Raw genomic sequence first — 15,062 nt, 5'->3', positions numbered from 1 at the left:
TAAAATACAAGTAATTATTTATTCACATTATTGAGTTAAAACTATGTTATTGCAAACTAGCAACAAAATTGATCAAGGAGAGTTTTAAAAAGTTATGGAAAAATAAGTCAAACTACACCTCAGGAAAAACTGGATGTCCAGTGTCGGGGCTTAGAGCTGAAAGCCTGTTCCTCATTATGCCCAGCAGATGGGGCCATTGTCTTATCTACTGGCAGCCTCATCCAGAAAGATGGAAACAGTCCTCAAACAAAACAATCCTATTTAATTTAGCGTTCTCTTAGTTTGTCAGAAAAGGAGGCTGAAAGAAGAAGAAAGTGTGTTGTTTTGCTACATTCATTTTAATAATTTACAAACACGAGAAAGAAGCAGAGAAAACAGATGTCTAGGTTATTTGGAGTGTAACAATAACTCAAAAGTTATTAAAGTAAACATATCCAAAGTATTTTAATTCCAGTATTACTCTGAAATGAATGTTTCTTGATACAATGGTATATTTTTGTTTTACATGAAGTTCCTGAATATAAAACAAACAGGATTTTTTTTTTCTTAATGGGGGGGGGGAATAAAAGGTGTTTAGAAATTCTCATTTATTAGACATCTGTACTAAATAATTCCTCCCACAGTATTTTCCAAATATGAAAGCATGAGTCACAGGATACTGCAAAGCTGTAGTGTCGACTATTATCGTACAAGTGCAGATGATCAGGCTTTGGTTGCGAGGATTCATCTCATGCATTCAAAACAACATGGCACATTTTTGAAAAGCCTGTAGTACTCCTCCTGAATCTGCAAAACACACATACAAGGCACAATTTAGAGGGATACATGTGCATGAATGTAACCAAGCACAATTATTATAAAGTACAGTTCTGAGGTAGATTTTGTCTCATATATTTACAAACTACGGTTACAATGCTCATAAGGAAACTGTTTAAATCAGCTTACTATCAATTATAGCCACATAGACTGTCGCATAAAAAATAAATACCTTTCTGGACAGCACGCAGAGGAAGATGAAGATGAACATGCCTTGGAAGGCATTGGTGAGAGTGAACAAATAGGCGGTGAGGGTGGTCTCGTGCAGGATGTGCAGCACGCCAAAGGTCCAGGTGGCTCCCAGCACAAACAGCAGAGCCAATGCACCACGGGCACAGGACCTGAGGGTGATCACGAGTGAGCACAACAAACCTCTTACTTCCAAGGTATCAAACTGCAATTTGGCACTTTAAAGGGTGCTACATGAAACAATAAGAATCCACCAGATAAGGAACTTAAATCAATCATCTGACCTACTCAACATGAGTACAGATAATCCTACCTGATGTTTTCGTAGTTACTGATTTCGGGCTTTTTCACAGCAGTGTGCCTGTACACTTTGTAGATGATTACTCCAAAAGCCAAGAGATTAACCTTTAGTGGAGACCGAAGAAATCAAATGATTATTAATCTTTGAAACAGTCCCTGCTTGATGATTTGATGACTACACCCTAACAGTTATTTCTGGCATCTCACAAAGACATCCAAACTTACCAGGATGATCAAACACGCGGGGCCAATGAAACTCCATATGAAGTTGTTTTCTGTGCTTAACCAGCACCTGTAATGCAAACACTCCATGTGTTATTTAAAAAACCCTTTTATTGCTGACTGCAGGTTTTAGGAATCCTGCTCCTGCAGAAACAGCAGCTTGTATGATTTTTCTGTGGTCTCTCCTAATGTTACTCATAACAGCATTGTATGGCCTCAGCAACCCATTCGAATCCTACAAGCACAGGAACAATTGCCTGGAAAAGCTACAGCAGCTCTTATCACCGTAATGGACAATAAGCACTTTTTTCACTTATTCTAACCTCAGTCTTTTAATTGCATCAAAAATAACAGGCTTACTTTTATATTTACATTTCTTTTCAAACTCTCCATCGTAACCCAAACCGGAATTTATTAGTGTATTTTCTAGCAGGCTGGTCAAAGCACTTGTTTTAAGTCCCTGGAGGCCAAATTTAATCTATGACTTTTAAAAAGAGGTCTGTGTGTGAGCCTTTGTCTTCCTGACTTTTAGCTCTCTCTCACACACACACACACACCCTAAGTTCTTTCTTACTTACGATTTATCAGTGCCGTAATACTTAGAGCCGAGTGTTGCTGAGATAGCCACCACGACTGCTGGGCTTCCATAGCCGAAGATATAAAAGTTACGGTGCAGGAAGCCTTTGTTATAGATCACGCCAACAACTATTAAGTACAGATGGATGCCCTCGATGCACATCCAGGCAAAGGCTGCAAGAAAGAAATAGTGCAGCAGCCCTGCTATAACAGAGCAGAAAAGCTACGAGGAAACAGAAAGTGACAATTGAGATTTTACACTTCTATAATATAAAATAAAAATAAAAGAAAAATAAAAGTACTGTATGTATGTAGCATATGTAATGCTATTTGATGTTGTTTAGCATTTCTCTGTCAAATAAACATTTATTTCGAGCGAAATGTTCAGCTAAACAAAAAACAGGGGTTATAGAGAAAGTGACAGAAATATAAGTCCCATAATGATCATAGCAAACACACACACACACAAACACGCACATACACACACACACACACACACACAAAGCGTGATCTCACCTTGTGCGTGTTCATGTTAATCCCCACCAGGAAGATGAACTCGGCCATGAAGAGACTGCAGCACAGGTTCTTGTGGATTGTGGTTCTGGTGCTCTGGATCTCACTGAAGAACCAGAAGGTGAAGATGCACATGGACAGACAGATGAGGGAGATGATCATCCCCAGCTGGGTGATCCGGGTCAGGATGGTATAGTGGGCCACCAGCTGAGAAGCAAATGGAAGGAGAGTTGTTTCATTTACAGTTTTATGAGAGGCTGAGGTTGTTTTCTGCTGGAGCCTTTTGATATAACATGGGAAACAGGCTGGAGTTAAACCTGAATGTTGGTTCCTATCGAGACGTTTTTTTTCACAAAACCAAAGGAAAATGTTATTTTTTGTAATCCCTCGTAAGTTAAGTCTTCCTGTATTTGTGTTTTTTTTTTTTTTTTTTGAGCAAATACCTTATTGTAAGTAACTATTAAGTATTCTCCCTCAAATCTTCAGATTTCATTCCAGCTCACTGTTGATGTGTTAAATGTGAGGTTACTGCATATTAAAGACTTTAAGGACACTGTTGAGTGCTATAAAAACAATATGTCCCAGTCTTTCTGTACTGAGTCACCTTCACTTCACTGGGGCTGATAACAAAGTTTCATAGTTTTAGATTTGAAGTAAAAACTCTTTATGCTGCATTAAATGCTGTTGTGAAACCTATTAATATTCTCCTGTTCTTCAAAGTCATTGCAATGAAATGGACTAAAAAATTTTCTTTTGTTTTATCAAAAGCGGGTGCAACATTGGCCTTCAGTACCTTCAACTCAAAATATTTGTACTGCCCTTTACTATTCGGTACTGGTACAAATTCCACACATAGACCCATGTGTTCAGTGTTAGACATGATGAAAAAAAATAAGAAAACATGTGTAGGAGCAGTCCTTATATTTTAGGTATAAAGTGTGACAAACAAAACCACATTTCTATGAATTTGGCAATTTTTTGACTTTTTCAGATAAACAGAAATAAAATTGCCATACTTCAAATATTCTATATTAAACATTTCCTCCTACTCTTAGCACTAATTACCTGTGGAAACTAATTGAAATATTTACAGAGTTTCTTCATTTAACATTCTGTTATTTGTAGGTTAGAATTAATGCTACATCTGAAGCTCAAAATTACCACAAAGAAAATTTAAGAATATATAGAAATCCAGAGGCTTTGTTCTTGGCCACACAGAAATGTATTCACACGATCATTTTTATTAAATGTTGTTACTACACCAGTTGGAAATAAAACAATAATAATAATAATAATAATAAAATTCCTTTGCACAATAGCAGTTATACTTTTAAATGTATGATCACTCACATTGGCTCTCCCAGAGGACATGAGGATAGCAAAGTGTGTGAGGTGATTGCAGGAGCAGGTGGTTGCATTGCTGTTGACGTTCATGGTCTCGCAGCCGTGAGTGGCCCAGTGGCCCTGCAGGCTGTCCCGCTCATACTCCCAGAAGGCGCACTTTGTCACATCAACTTTAGTGTCTATGGGCTTTAGGGGACAGAGAGGAACAAAGACACCTTTATCTATGGCTGGTGCTATTTTATTAGTTTTTGTTCTGTGCTGTTTTGTAATAGCACATCACACCAGGGGGTTAAAAACAGATTTTGCAGGCCTCATCAAAATAGCAGTGAAAATGAATTATGGGTCATTCAAAGTTTGATTGCACCAGAAAAAAATCGTATGAATAAAATGTATAAATTCACTGCTGCCATTTTCATATAATTGCTGTATTTGCATTTGCTTTTCTATTTTTTCCTAGAAAACAATTTAATTTATGAGTCATCACAAGAAAAATAAAATGTCAAATAATTATCATGCATGACTTTGGATCAAAACAGTCACACAGGCCACAGTGAGCCAGAGGACTGTTAGATCCAGGCAGGTGTTGTCTTAGGTGAAAAAGTCCAAAAATATTACCAGACCAACTAGGTTGCCAGTAGCCAATATTCTATAATTGAAACGAACAAAAACATATTAAAACCATTTTTCAAATATTTTCCATAAATTATTGAAATAAATATATAAATAAACAAAATATGGTCTAGTGTTTTTCAGATTGACTTATTTAAAAAAAAATATATATTGAGTTTTTGAGTTATATTTGTGCAGAATACTTGGTGCCATTAAATCATTGAATTTCAATAAATAATGTGCTGAATGGCTGTAAACACAAGGTGTCTGGATGAAAATGGGGCCGAAATTATTGATTGTTGCTCTTTAAAGGCAATTTACTGCAAAATTTTACTGCTCAACATAAATCAACTCCTCCTTTGTTAGGCTTAAACCTCAAGGGTCTAACAAAAATAATTATTTCACTTTCTCATACATTTTCATTATCTAAAAAGAAATTACCAGAACATTAACTTTAGGGTTATTTCCCTCATTACCCCTTTCCTTTCATAATCTATTCACCTTTTTCACCACTTCGCTTTAACTGAGAGGTCACTGCAGAAATAGTGAAATCTTAAAATTTCATAAAACTTTACACAAAGGACAAACACAAACGATTCTTCCCACGTGAGGTAGCTTGGAAACTTTTAAGTAAAAAAAATTATGTTAATAATAAATAATAAGAATTGTTGAAAAGAAATGCTGCTCTTAACAAAATTAAGAGTATAATGTCTGATCAACCAGGCTCATTTCAGTAAATATCTGGGAGCATAAACACCCACATAATTAGTTTTTCCACAAAATCTCACTGGCAGATAATCTTTGGCAGCCTACAGTCTGAAGGTATGTGTTAGGACAGCAGACGGGAAGAATGATGTAGCCAGCTTCAGCAACTTATGTAGTCGTTTACCACATTGTGTCTCAGAGTGAAGGTGACATGGTCAAGTTGGTAAATGTCAGCAGGTTTGACGGCCGCTGCTATGACTTGGGAGTTGACAGTGATTTCCCCTGTTCCTGCGTAGCGCGAGTAATCTGTGACACCTGGGTCGCCGCTCGGCTTCAGGATGTCGCCAACGCTGTCATATCGCACAAACACCACTGACACACTTCCTGATGGGCAAAGAAAAGTTCAACAAAGACAGGAGGAAGTCAAAGTTAATAACACGAACGGTTTTACATTATTAGTTTGGTTGTCGTTTGCAGCAGAGAGCATTTCAGAGCTATTTGTAAAGTTAGTGATCAGTTGGACCATATGTGTATGGTTTAATGTGAATAGTTCCTAATTTCGGAGTGGGTGAATTGGCTCCAAATTTATGATCATATTGTTTTAAAGTTTAAACAATTTAATACAACAAAAAGAAGTTTAATTTTACAGCTCTACTGTAGGTTTTGGAAGAAAGGCCTAAAATACATGTGGCATATGGTGACACCCAGGAAAATAATACTCCCTGCACACCCGAGCATGGAGATGGCAACATTTTTCATGTTACCGATCTTTAAACATTCTAACTAGGTTATCTTACCATTTCTGTCCTCCTCTGGTCTCACTTTAGGAGTTAGATTAATATGATCTCCTCCCATGGAAGCAGACAGTTTGGCTTTTGTGTGACGAGCATCAAAGGTGAAGAGTTGTAATTCTATGGTTGAGATAAAGAAGTCAGGAATATCAAGAAATCAAAAGTATAAAAATGACAATTATCAAAAAAACCCACTTTCTGCACACAGGTGGGGATAAATGGCAGATCAATTTAATATAATTTGAGTGTCCATAAGAGCGCTCTGTGTTAATAATTATCTCACCCATTTCGGTAGCTTTGATTTCAAGCTCAGCTGGAGTTTTGTAGCTGTTAGCCAATGTCAAAGCACTTTCTTCAACAGCGTGAAGCAGCTTGGTGATGGTATGTTCCCGAAGCTCCTCTTTTATTCTGCCCCAAGCCACCAGTTCATCCTTTTCCACCAAGTTGTTTACTGCTTTTACTAATTCCTGTTGGGGAGATTGGAAAGAAGGTTTTTCACCGTGACATGTCTATTATTGTATCGCTCGTAACACATACTTGTCTGGCAACATGTTATTAATTATGTACTGTTTGGCTAGTAAATGGTGTTTATGTTAGCCTGTGTCTTTTGACCTTTCATTAATTACTGCATAAGATGAGACATCTCCAAGAGCTGAGATAGAAACATGTTTTCTTTCCACAGTTTATTAATTTAAAAGTGTCAGGAAGGTTTTTCTTTTTCTTTTTGCACATCAGACACACTGTAGATTTATGGTTGCCAAATGTTTTTGCTGTTTTAAATATGGGACTGATGATGTTAGCGCAAGATAGAGGTCGGGCTCACATGCCCTTACCGAGAATTTGATAATAATATCTGTTGACGCAAATATAATCTGCCTACAGCTTCAATTCAAAAGTAGTGAAGTGTTTTACAGAGCATAGTAAGAACGAACTGGACTGTAAGCAAAGCTGGTTCATGTTCATGAACCGTTTCAAAGCATAACTCCAGTTAAGGCACAACCTCAAATGCTGAATGATAAACAAGAACAGTAAACAAAAATTACTGAAAGAGTTGAGTTGATGACGGACGGTTTGACAGTGTAATCTGTTTCTTCTGCAGCCAGTGTTGATGCTGAGCGACACAAGGCCTCAACATATGCGATCACTTCCACTGAGGTGAGGTCGCCAAATGTCTGATTGGCGATTTCCATCAGTAGACTTTGGGGCTCCGTAAGGTTTCTCATCTAGAACAGAAAAAAAACTATTATATTCAAGATTGGGAGTATTCATTATCATCAGATTTGCTCTAAATTTCAATCCAATTGTTCAATACTAAAAAAAAAATAAAAAAAATAAATAAATAAATTGATGTAAATGCATTTTTTATCTGATCTATACTGTGACATGCCCAAACTCCACATTGGATGTAGCTCACTCACAAATTCACGTGTACATTCATTCGTATTTAACAAATTAGAGATTTCCTACATTTTGTTCTAATATTCTGCACATTGTCAAAACAACTTTGTGCCCCACCTGCAGGCAAGGAGAGCAAGAGCTCTTCTTTGTTGGTGTGTATGTTTTCTTTTAATAACATCATAAAACATTTTTGTTTAGTTGTGGTTGATTTTGTTTGTTCAAGAACTGAGCATAAGATTGAGGACAGTAAATCTGACTTAACTGTATTTTCTCCAGTAACATCACAGAAAACACACATATATTCGCATGTATTAAAATTAAAGCGACCCACACCCAGTGCATGCATTTCTCTCAAAGTAGCTAAAACCATTAATTTCTTTGCCTGTAGATGGCACAAGTTAACATGTCAGGTGCAAACTGCTCCTGCACTAACTTTTCTTGCTCTGCAGGTGGCAGCTGGGTGCAAATGGCTGCTGCTGTGTGTCTGTTGTGGCGTTACCTAGTTTAGCTTTGTCTCCAACAGAGGGCAGTGCGTGCACATCTCTTTGTACCTTAGTTAAAGAAAAGGTACTCACATTTTCCAGCGTTTTGTTGACAGTCTGAGTCAAACAGCCAATGTTGTCGTGGCAGTTTTTTTGAGGATCCTCTGGAAAACAATGCACAAACGTATATTTTTATTTGCAGAATTTGTTTCCATGATTTCACTAACATAAAAGGGTGCTAGAAGAAAGTGTACATTTCATAAAAGTTGCACAGGAATAGCATCAATGCCAGCATTGCTTAAAACATCACACAATTTAAGATTGCAACATTTACTTGATGTATTGCATAATCAAGTCTCTCAAATAAATTTTAAAAATAACTCGTTCTTGTGAGCGTGTGTGAAATAGTGAAAAAGGATAAAGAAAGACGTGTGTCCTTGGATGTATGTAGCTCTGTGTGTGTGTGTGTGTGTGTGTGTGTGTGTGTGTGTGTGTGTGCCCTTCCATTCCCATACCGACCTTTACATCTTACATCTCCTTCAGGGTGAAACTGCTTACTGCCTGAAGTTGGGATGTAATCACGCTGACAGGTGCAATAGAAAGATCCATTTGTATTATGGCAGCGTGAGTTTTGTCCACAGATGTCTCCTGTTTTGCATTCATCAATATCTGAAAGATGCAAATGGAGGACTAAGATCCAAATAATAACAAGATGTAAATGATCCTTGACATCACTTATAGCAAGATAAATACATTAGGAAATTAAATAATAAGAAGAAATGTTTCGATAAAGTTACTACAGATTTTGATATCTGTGCTTTGTCTCTGACTCTGAATACTGAAAGATGAAGCGATGTTAAAAATGTTCTTCATACAAGTATGAAATCTGGAGATGTGCTACTCATTATATCTAATAAACCGTATAATTGGTTTTGGAAGAGAAACTGCAATTCTTTCATCCATGTTACACATTTGAATATTCATAAATCACCCCCTAAAATCAGCTGTGTGCTTATATGCAGTATTACATGGTATTAACAATCTGGAAATCAGCTACAACAGCTGGAAATAGGCAAAAATACTTTATGCTACAGTGTGCGATAAAGGTGTTGTTCCTCTAGTGCAAATGGAGCAAAGGATCTCAGATGGTTTCTCAGAATAGCAGATGGGAAGGAAGTGAAAGGCTGAGGGGAAAATCACCTCCAACATGTTTATCATCCTCAGTACAGTGAAAGAGAAAACAGTTCACACACATAAACTGACACCAACACAGCATTGTGGTGAATGCTTCCACACGCACGAACACACTCATATACATTATATGTGGATCACTTTTTGATCTTGTCTCTCGCTACAGTTTATTTAATGTTACTGATCATTATATGACCAAAAGTAAAGTCGGCACATCTCGGACACATAGTGAGTAAATTGAACTTTACCTCTGCATTCAGTGCCATCATTGGGCACGAATGTCACGTTTCCTGAAGTTGACTTGTATCCAGAGACACATGTACAGTTGAAACCGCCCACTGTGTTGTTACAGATGCCCTTGTATCCGCAGATGTTAGTCACCTTTTCACACTCGTTGTCATCTATGGTGAGGAAAAAGAAGAAAAGGAAATACCACCATCTTTTAAGTGGATGTGATCAACACAGGGAGTGAATAACAACAGCGTCCTCCTGTCACGTATTAAGACATTTAAAGTTGATTTGCTTTTAAATATAAATGGTATCAAATTTTTTGTTTCAAAAAAATATCTATAATAGTTTAAAATAATCAGGTTTTTCCCTTCGAGTTGAAAAACAGAGTAAATCTTGTAGAATGTAAATATTTTTCATTCACAAAATGAAAGTGTTTCCTACTTTAGAGTTCTCATTCTGTTTGTGCTGGAAATTATATTACTGCATATCGCAGGAGTTCCTTATTAGACTAGGATAGGCCTCAATAATATTGGTGATGTCACAGATTATGCTTTTACATGCATGTCTTCAGGTTTCCAGCTGAGCTCAGATAAATTCTCCTTGTAGTTTCAAATTCTTCACATAAATAATTGAAAAGGACTTAACCTGTTCACACACTGCTGGGCTGAGATGAAAACATTTTTTTTTTTTTTTTTAGAAAGTGATATGAAAGGTAAATCATGTGATTTAAAGTAGAACCACAATATTAAATAAAAGATTTTTAATTAGGTATAAATAAACATATATGTGGTTTTGCAGGGATAAATTCAGAGGCTGGAGATTTGTGATTACAGAGTGTTTTTTCCTACAGAAAAAATTGATCACATGATTGTCTATAAGGAAATTAGAAACAACTTTAAGGCGTCATCCTCATGTACACGAAATGGCTAAAAGGTAGCGTTTTCGAAAACAGTAACGTTAGTTTTTTATATTTTATGATGGATCTGTTTGAGACTTATGGTACTGTGTGTGTTTTAAAACGGACGGGAACAATGGGAAACAACTGGCAACCAATAATTCGACAGCTATTTCAATTTATTCCTCAATACTCAATATATCAATTCATTTTACAATTTCTTCAATGTGCCGTTGCTACGATTACCAAAATGCACCAGATATGCACCAGAAAGAATTATCAACAGTTTTTATTCTCATTTTTTGCGCAGACATTAATTTGTCCCTTTGGCTATGAATGTTTTTTTCCTTTCATTTCCTGTTTTCCTGCTGAACACTGTGCAACATGTCCCAAATTTCACAAGCGATGGTTAGAAAACAACAACAGACCAGGGCAGCAAGAGGGCAGGGCAGTATCGCTGTTTGGGTAAAAGGATAACATCACAAAACCATGCCTTCCTCAGACGTGGTGGCAGCTTTTTTAACATCTGTTTTCCGAAAACAGAAATTAGCTATTACTCATTCAGCAGTTAGGATGATTTAGCCTTTATCAATCTGCATAGAACGACTAAACAAACTCTATATTATCACCAAGGCATTTTCTCATATTTATTTGATAGCATGTTCACACAAATACAAAGTCTATTATCTACATTTACATTACTTTCTTAGGGAATTCTGAACTCTGGGTCCTGATTGAATTTGAAGTTCAACTATGGTCTAGCTATGATTAAAGCCCTGGCCTGAATTGATTTATAACCAGTTTTTATTATTCAATCCTCTGATTGCTGAGCAGCTGTTTGCTTCTGTTTGATTTCAGGAAGTCAAGTTACTGAAACTTTTTTTTTCGTTGCCCACGTTTACAAAGCACAAGATGCAAGCAGATTGCTGCAGATGCTGCTTTGGTTTAGTCATTACGGATTGTGCTGTTCCAGCTTTGTTATTCAAACACACCTTCCATCTCTGCTCTCCCGGTTTATGAGAAATGACCTGGTAAGACTTTCCTCTGTTGTTTTTTCTTGCCTAGGTAAGATGGACATTTTGCTCTTCCTCTCCTCTGTACCTTTTACACAACAGTTGTGTAGGAAAGGAAATCCTCAGCTCTGATGAGGGAGGAAATATCTTCCTAGCACACAGGACACTTGTTCCATTTTGGCTGCACAAACATTTCACTCACCTACTGTTTTTATATTTAATATTTCAGTGTAAGAAAATGTACAGCAGATATTCAGTTTCTGTTATTTGATTTAAACAATACTTGTTAGAGACCCTAGTAAATAGATATAGATCCCAATACATAGATGAAAACCTACAGTACACCTTTTTGAATTTCACTTAAACTTACATAATTATCCATTACTTGTGAAACTGAATAATAATCATGATCATATCTTTTTCAAATCATTTTAAATCTGCTTTAAAAAGGAACTCCTTTAACTAAGGACAGTATTATTTTTGTTTCAAAATCATTTACCAGACTGTTTTTAATGCTACATTCTGATTTACAATTGGCTGCTGACATATGTAAGCTGCACTGTGATTGTGATTGGGTTTGGCCAGGAAACAAAATGGGTTCCAGGAATTCTAAACAGCCCAGAAACATAACAGTGCTGACTGAGAGGCAACGCTGGCTGCTGAAAATGTTACTAATAAAGTGGAGATGTAACAGAGATATTTTTTAGTGACTCCTCTGTACTTAACTTTCAGTGCTTTGAACGGCCAACGTGATAGTAGCAGAGCAAGATTTTTTAAACTAAAACACAAAGTTTCTTAATAAACAACAAGCAATCCAGCTGTGTCCTAAAATGGCCATGGTAGACAAGGAGGCAGAAAGTAGTTTAAATAACCTACTCGGAGTCACAAACAACAGACGCTTCCTTAAAATAGTTCCATTGCAGCTACACACAAGTCTGGTTATACTCTCGCATCACTGTAATGTGCTGTAATTTATGGGTGGAATTGTGTGTCCATATTCACCATCACAAAATGTTTTTCCATCTCCGGTATATCCGATTTTACATTGGCAGGAATCGGATCCATTCTGGGTCTCGCATGTTGCAAGTTGGTGACACGAATCACAAATAGAGAAGCTGCATGGATCCATCAGACTGGAGAGCCATGCTGTGAAGACACATAGGTGTGTAAACTTAACGCAAAGCATGACCATTAATATTTTGTGATACAACTGTTTCTTTTTTAGCATGTGTGGTCCCATTAAAAAATTGCATCTTTAGCTCTATATTTGTTAATCTGCTACACATGCAACTCATGGGAACTGTGTTAGTAACACGATCCAGTAAACTAATGCACATACACGTTTAGAATATAATTTATGTGGCAACACGAAACCTATGTTACTGTCATTGAATTCATCTGTAAATAAAAAAAAAACAAACAAACATACATTTCATTTGTTAAATTTTTTTTGAAATCTTGTAACAAACCCAACTGCAGCAAAGTCATACACCAAATTAGTACAAATACATCTACAACCCCAAGACTATGTAAGACACCTGCCATGCTGAAGTGTAGATACGCTCACGTACCTGTCAAAAATACAAGTTTCATTGGTAACTTGAGTGAAGACTCCATACTCGTGCTGGGTCTGAATTTTACTTTTAGCACAGAGTCGGGTGGGCTGGCTGGTGACGTAGTCCGTTTCCTTGCATCAGTTTTCCTGTTTCCCTAAACCTGGCCCTTCCTGTCTTGATATTTAATCTGCCTTAAAAAAAAAAAAAAAAAAAAGCCAGCCTGGTCCCTCCAATGCCCACTTTGACACACAGCATTCAATGCACTTATTTATTTGGTTCCACTTTATATAAAAGTACCTTGAGCAGGACTGGTTTGGTTCCCTCTTACAAAGCGTTGCTGATAGTTGGAGTCACGTCGCCATTTTGGACGCCCCCTAGCCATTGTTCTCAGCTGAACACGTAGAGTAGGCTATGTAAACACAGGCCAAAACAACCCCGGCTAGCCACACTGAAGGGCGACCCCCTCCCTTCCGCTAAGGGCTGTTTACACACACACACACACCCACACACACATTCCAGTGTCTTCTGTGTTCTTCAGGCAGACGTCTAAATATCTGTCATTTTTCCTGGCTTGTGTTGAAACAAACTGGGGATACAAGTGTTTACATACCGAATGATGTAATTCAGGTTCTTCACTGTAAGCAGCGCATGATGTTTAACGTTACCCGGCCATATTTTAGTTATTATAATAAACTGAATTCTTGACTTTTTGGGTCATATAACATATATATGAATCATGTTTTGTATAAATACAGGGAAATGGATACTGACTCAAAAAGAGCACAGTTTTAACAGTGTTGTTTAGGGATTATGTTCCTTTGTGCTTCAGTTATGTGCTGCAGTGTGACTTTAAAGATAGGAAGAAAAAAACTAAACACTCACCTGCCATGGACAAATGACCTTATTCTCTGAGAGGGAAATAGGCAGGGCTGTGTTATTCAGTCCTTGTTGGTGGGCTCCTAACCCACACAAGACAAAGTTATGAGAAGCAACTTACCTTATGCGCATAAAAATCACTGGCACTCATGCCAAGTGTAGATATTTTCAGTTTTGCTATTTCACCACGGTCATAAATATCAATCCGAATTGTTATTTTAAGGCAGGATGTAAGTGGCAGTAGCACTCAGGAAACGTGAATTCAAATGCGAAACAGGGACAGTAGTAAAGAGAAGTAGCCATTCAGGTGTAACTGAGGTCTTTTCAAACTGCCTCCCACTTTCTGGCACACAAACACATTCATTGATGAATAGTTTCACTTGGAAGATAAGTTCTTTGTTGACTGTATTGCAATCTGTGGAGGCGGTTTGAATTGCTTAGGCAAGGCGTTCAGTTTATTGCTGAGAAAGGCAGCTGCTTTGAATGACACCATTAGAATTGCTCTGCATTACTGTCCTGGGAAAGTGCTTGGTGAAAACCACATCTGAATGTCTCGCTCTGACACTCTCCTAACTGTAAGGAAGGAAGTGATGTTGTCTAGAACAAACCTGGACTGATTGCACCCTTCCTCCTCCGCTTTTTTGTCTCAGGAAATCTCTCATTTAGGGGAGAAATTCGTAAAGCTCTCTCAGGAGCTTGCTTGCTCCACAATGACATTGTAAAAAAAAAAAAAAAAAAAAAAAAAGACACCTAAGAGAAAAGATCTCTTCAACTGTCTGGAGGCAGTCTTGTGTAAATGTTTCCTCTTCTCCTCTGCTCTCTCATGGATATGGAAATTCTGATTCTGCACCAGCAGAGTTTTGCATGGGGTTGTGTGTGTGTGTGTGTGTCTGTGTGTGTGTGTGAGCAAACCAAAAGTGTTCTCCATGCTATTCAGGCAATATTGAGATTTGCAATACAGAGTATACTGGATAATCTATTTTGACACTTCTCACACATATCAGTTCTGATGTTGGCCTTATGTTCAGCCATGATGGGAGGACTGAACACTGGGGCACAGATGGCAGCAACTGTCTCATAAACTTGGAGCTCCTGAATATTCCAGCAGATGAGGCTGAGGAGACAAAGTACACTTTCTGCTCGAGCTCAGAGACACCAGATGTTGTGTGTGTGTGTGTGTGTGTATGAAACACCATGCAACACTTACATTACACTTACGTATAGGTGGCGGTGCTTTCATAAAGGCGTCTGCATTTCATTCAAAGCCAATATCCAGCCTTGAACTGAAATAACACCTGTCAGGCTTCACCACACTAAAAAGCAGCAAGTTCAAATTTTTGTCAGCATTTGGACTG

The 15,062-nt window shown here is 37.6% G+C and overlaps 1 protein-coding gene across 1 annotated transcript; it reads right to left on the bottom strand.

The window, feature by feature from the left end:
• On the bottom strand, nt 1-13,005 carry adgrl4 (adhesion G protein-coupled receptor L4). The gene is made up of 16 exons (XM_067514024.1): nt 12,847-13,005; nt 12,278-12,421; nt 9,385-9,537; nt 8,465-8,614; nt 8,039-8,109; nt 7,109-7,288; nt 6,349-6,532; nt 6,072-6,185; nt 5,459-5,658; nt 3,967-4,146; nt 2,620-2,823; nt 2,106-2,326; nt 1,531-1,597; nt 1,319-1,410; nt 989-1,157; nt 1-786 (listed from the first exon to the last, which is right to left on the bottom strand). Exons 1-16 carry the CDS (start codon nt 12,890-12,892, stop codon nt 724-726), a joined length of 2,238 nt encoding a protein of 745 aa, XP_067370125.1. The 5' UTR covers nt 12,893-13,005; the 3' UTR covers nt 1-723.
• Nucleotides 13,006-15,062: the final 2,057 nt, after the last annotated feature.

This window comes from Channa argus, chromosome 8 (genome assembly GCF_033026475.1).
Source record: "Channa argus isolate prfri chromosome 8, Channa argus male v1.0, whole genome shotgun sequence".
Taxonomy (NCBI): Eukaryota; Metazoa; Chordata; class Actinopteri; order Anabantiformes; family Channidae; genus Channa; species Channa argus.
The sequence above is the reverse complement of the archived record's forward strand: the minus strand, read 5'-3'. Positions and strand labels throughout refer to the sequence as shown.

Excerpts from the sequence above, each read along its gene's own strand:
- adgrl4 (XM_067514024.1), bottom strand. The coding sequence starts at position 12,892 with ATGGAGTCTTCACTCAAGTTACCAATGAAACTTGTATTTTTGACAG. Across the intron at positions 7,289-8,038 it reads TCAACAAAACGCTGGAAAAT|ATGAGAAACCTTACGGAGCC; the intron begins GTGAGTACCTTT and ends TTTCTGTTCTAG. Across the intron at positions 6,533-7,108 it reads TCATCAACTCAACTCTTTCA|GAATTAGTAAAAGCAGTAAA; the intron begins GTAATTTTTGTT and ends TCTCCCCAACAG.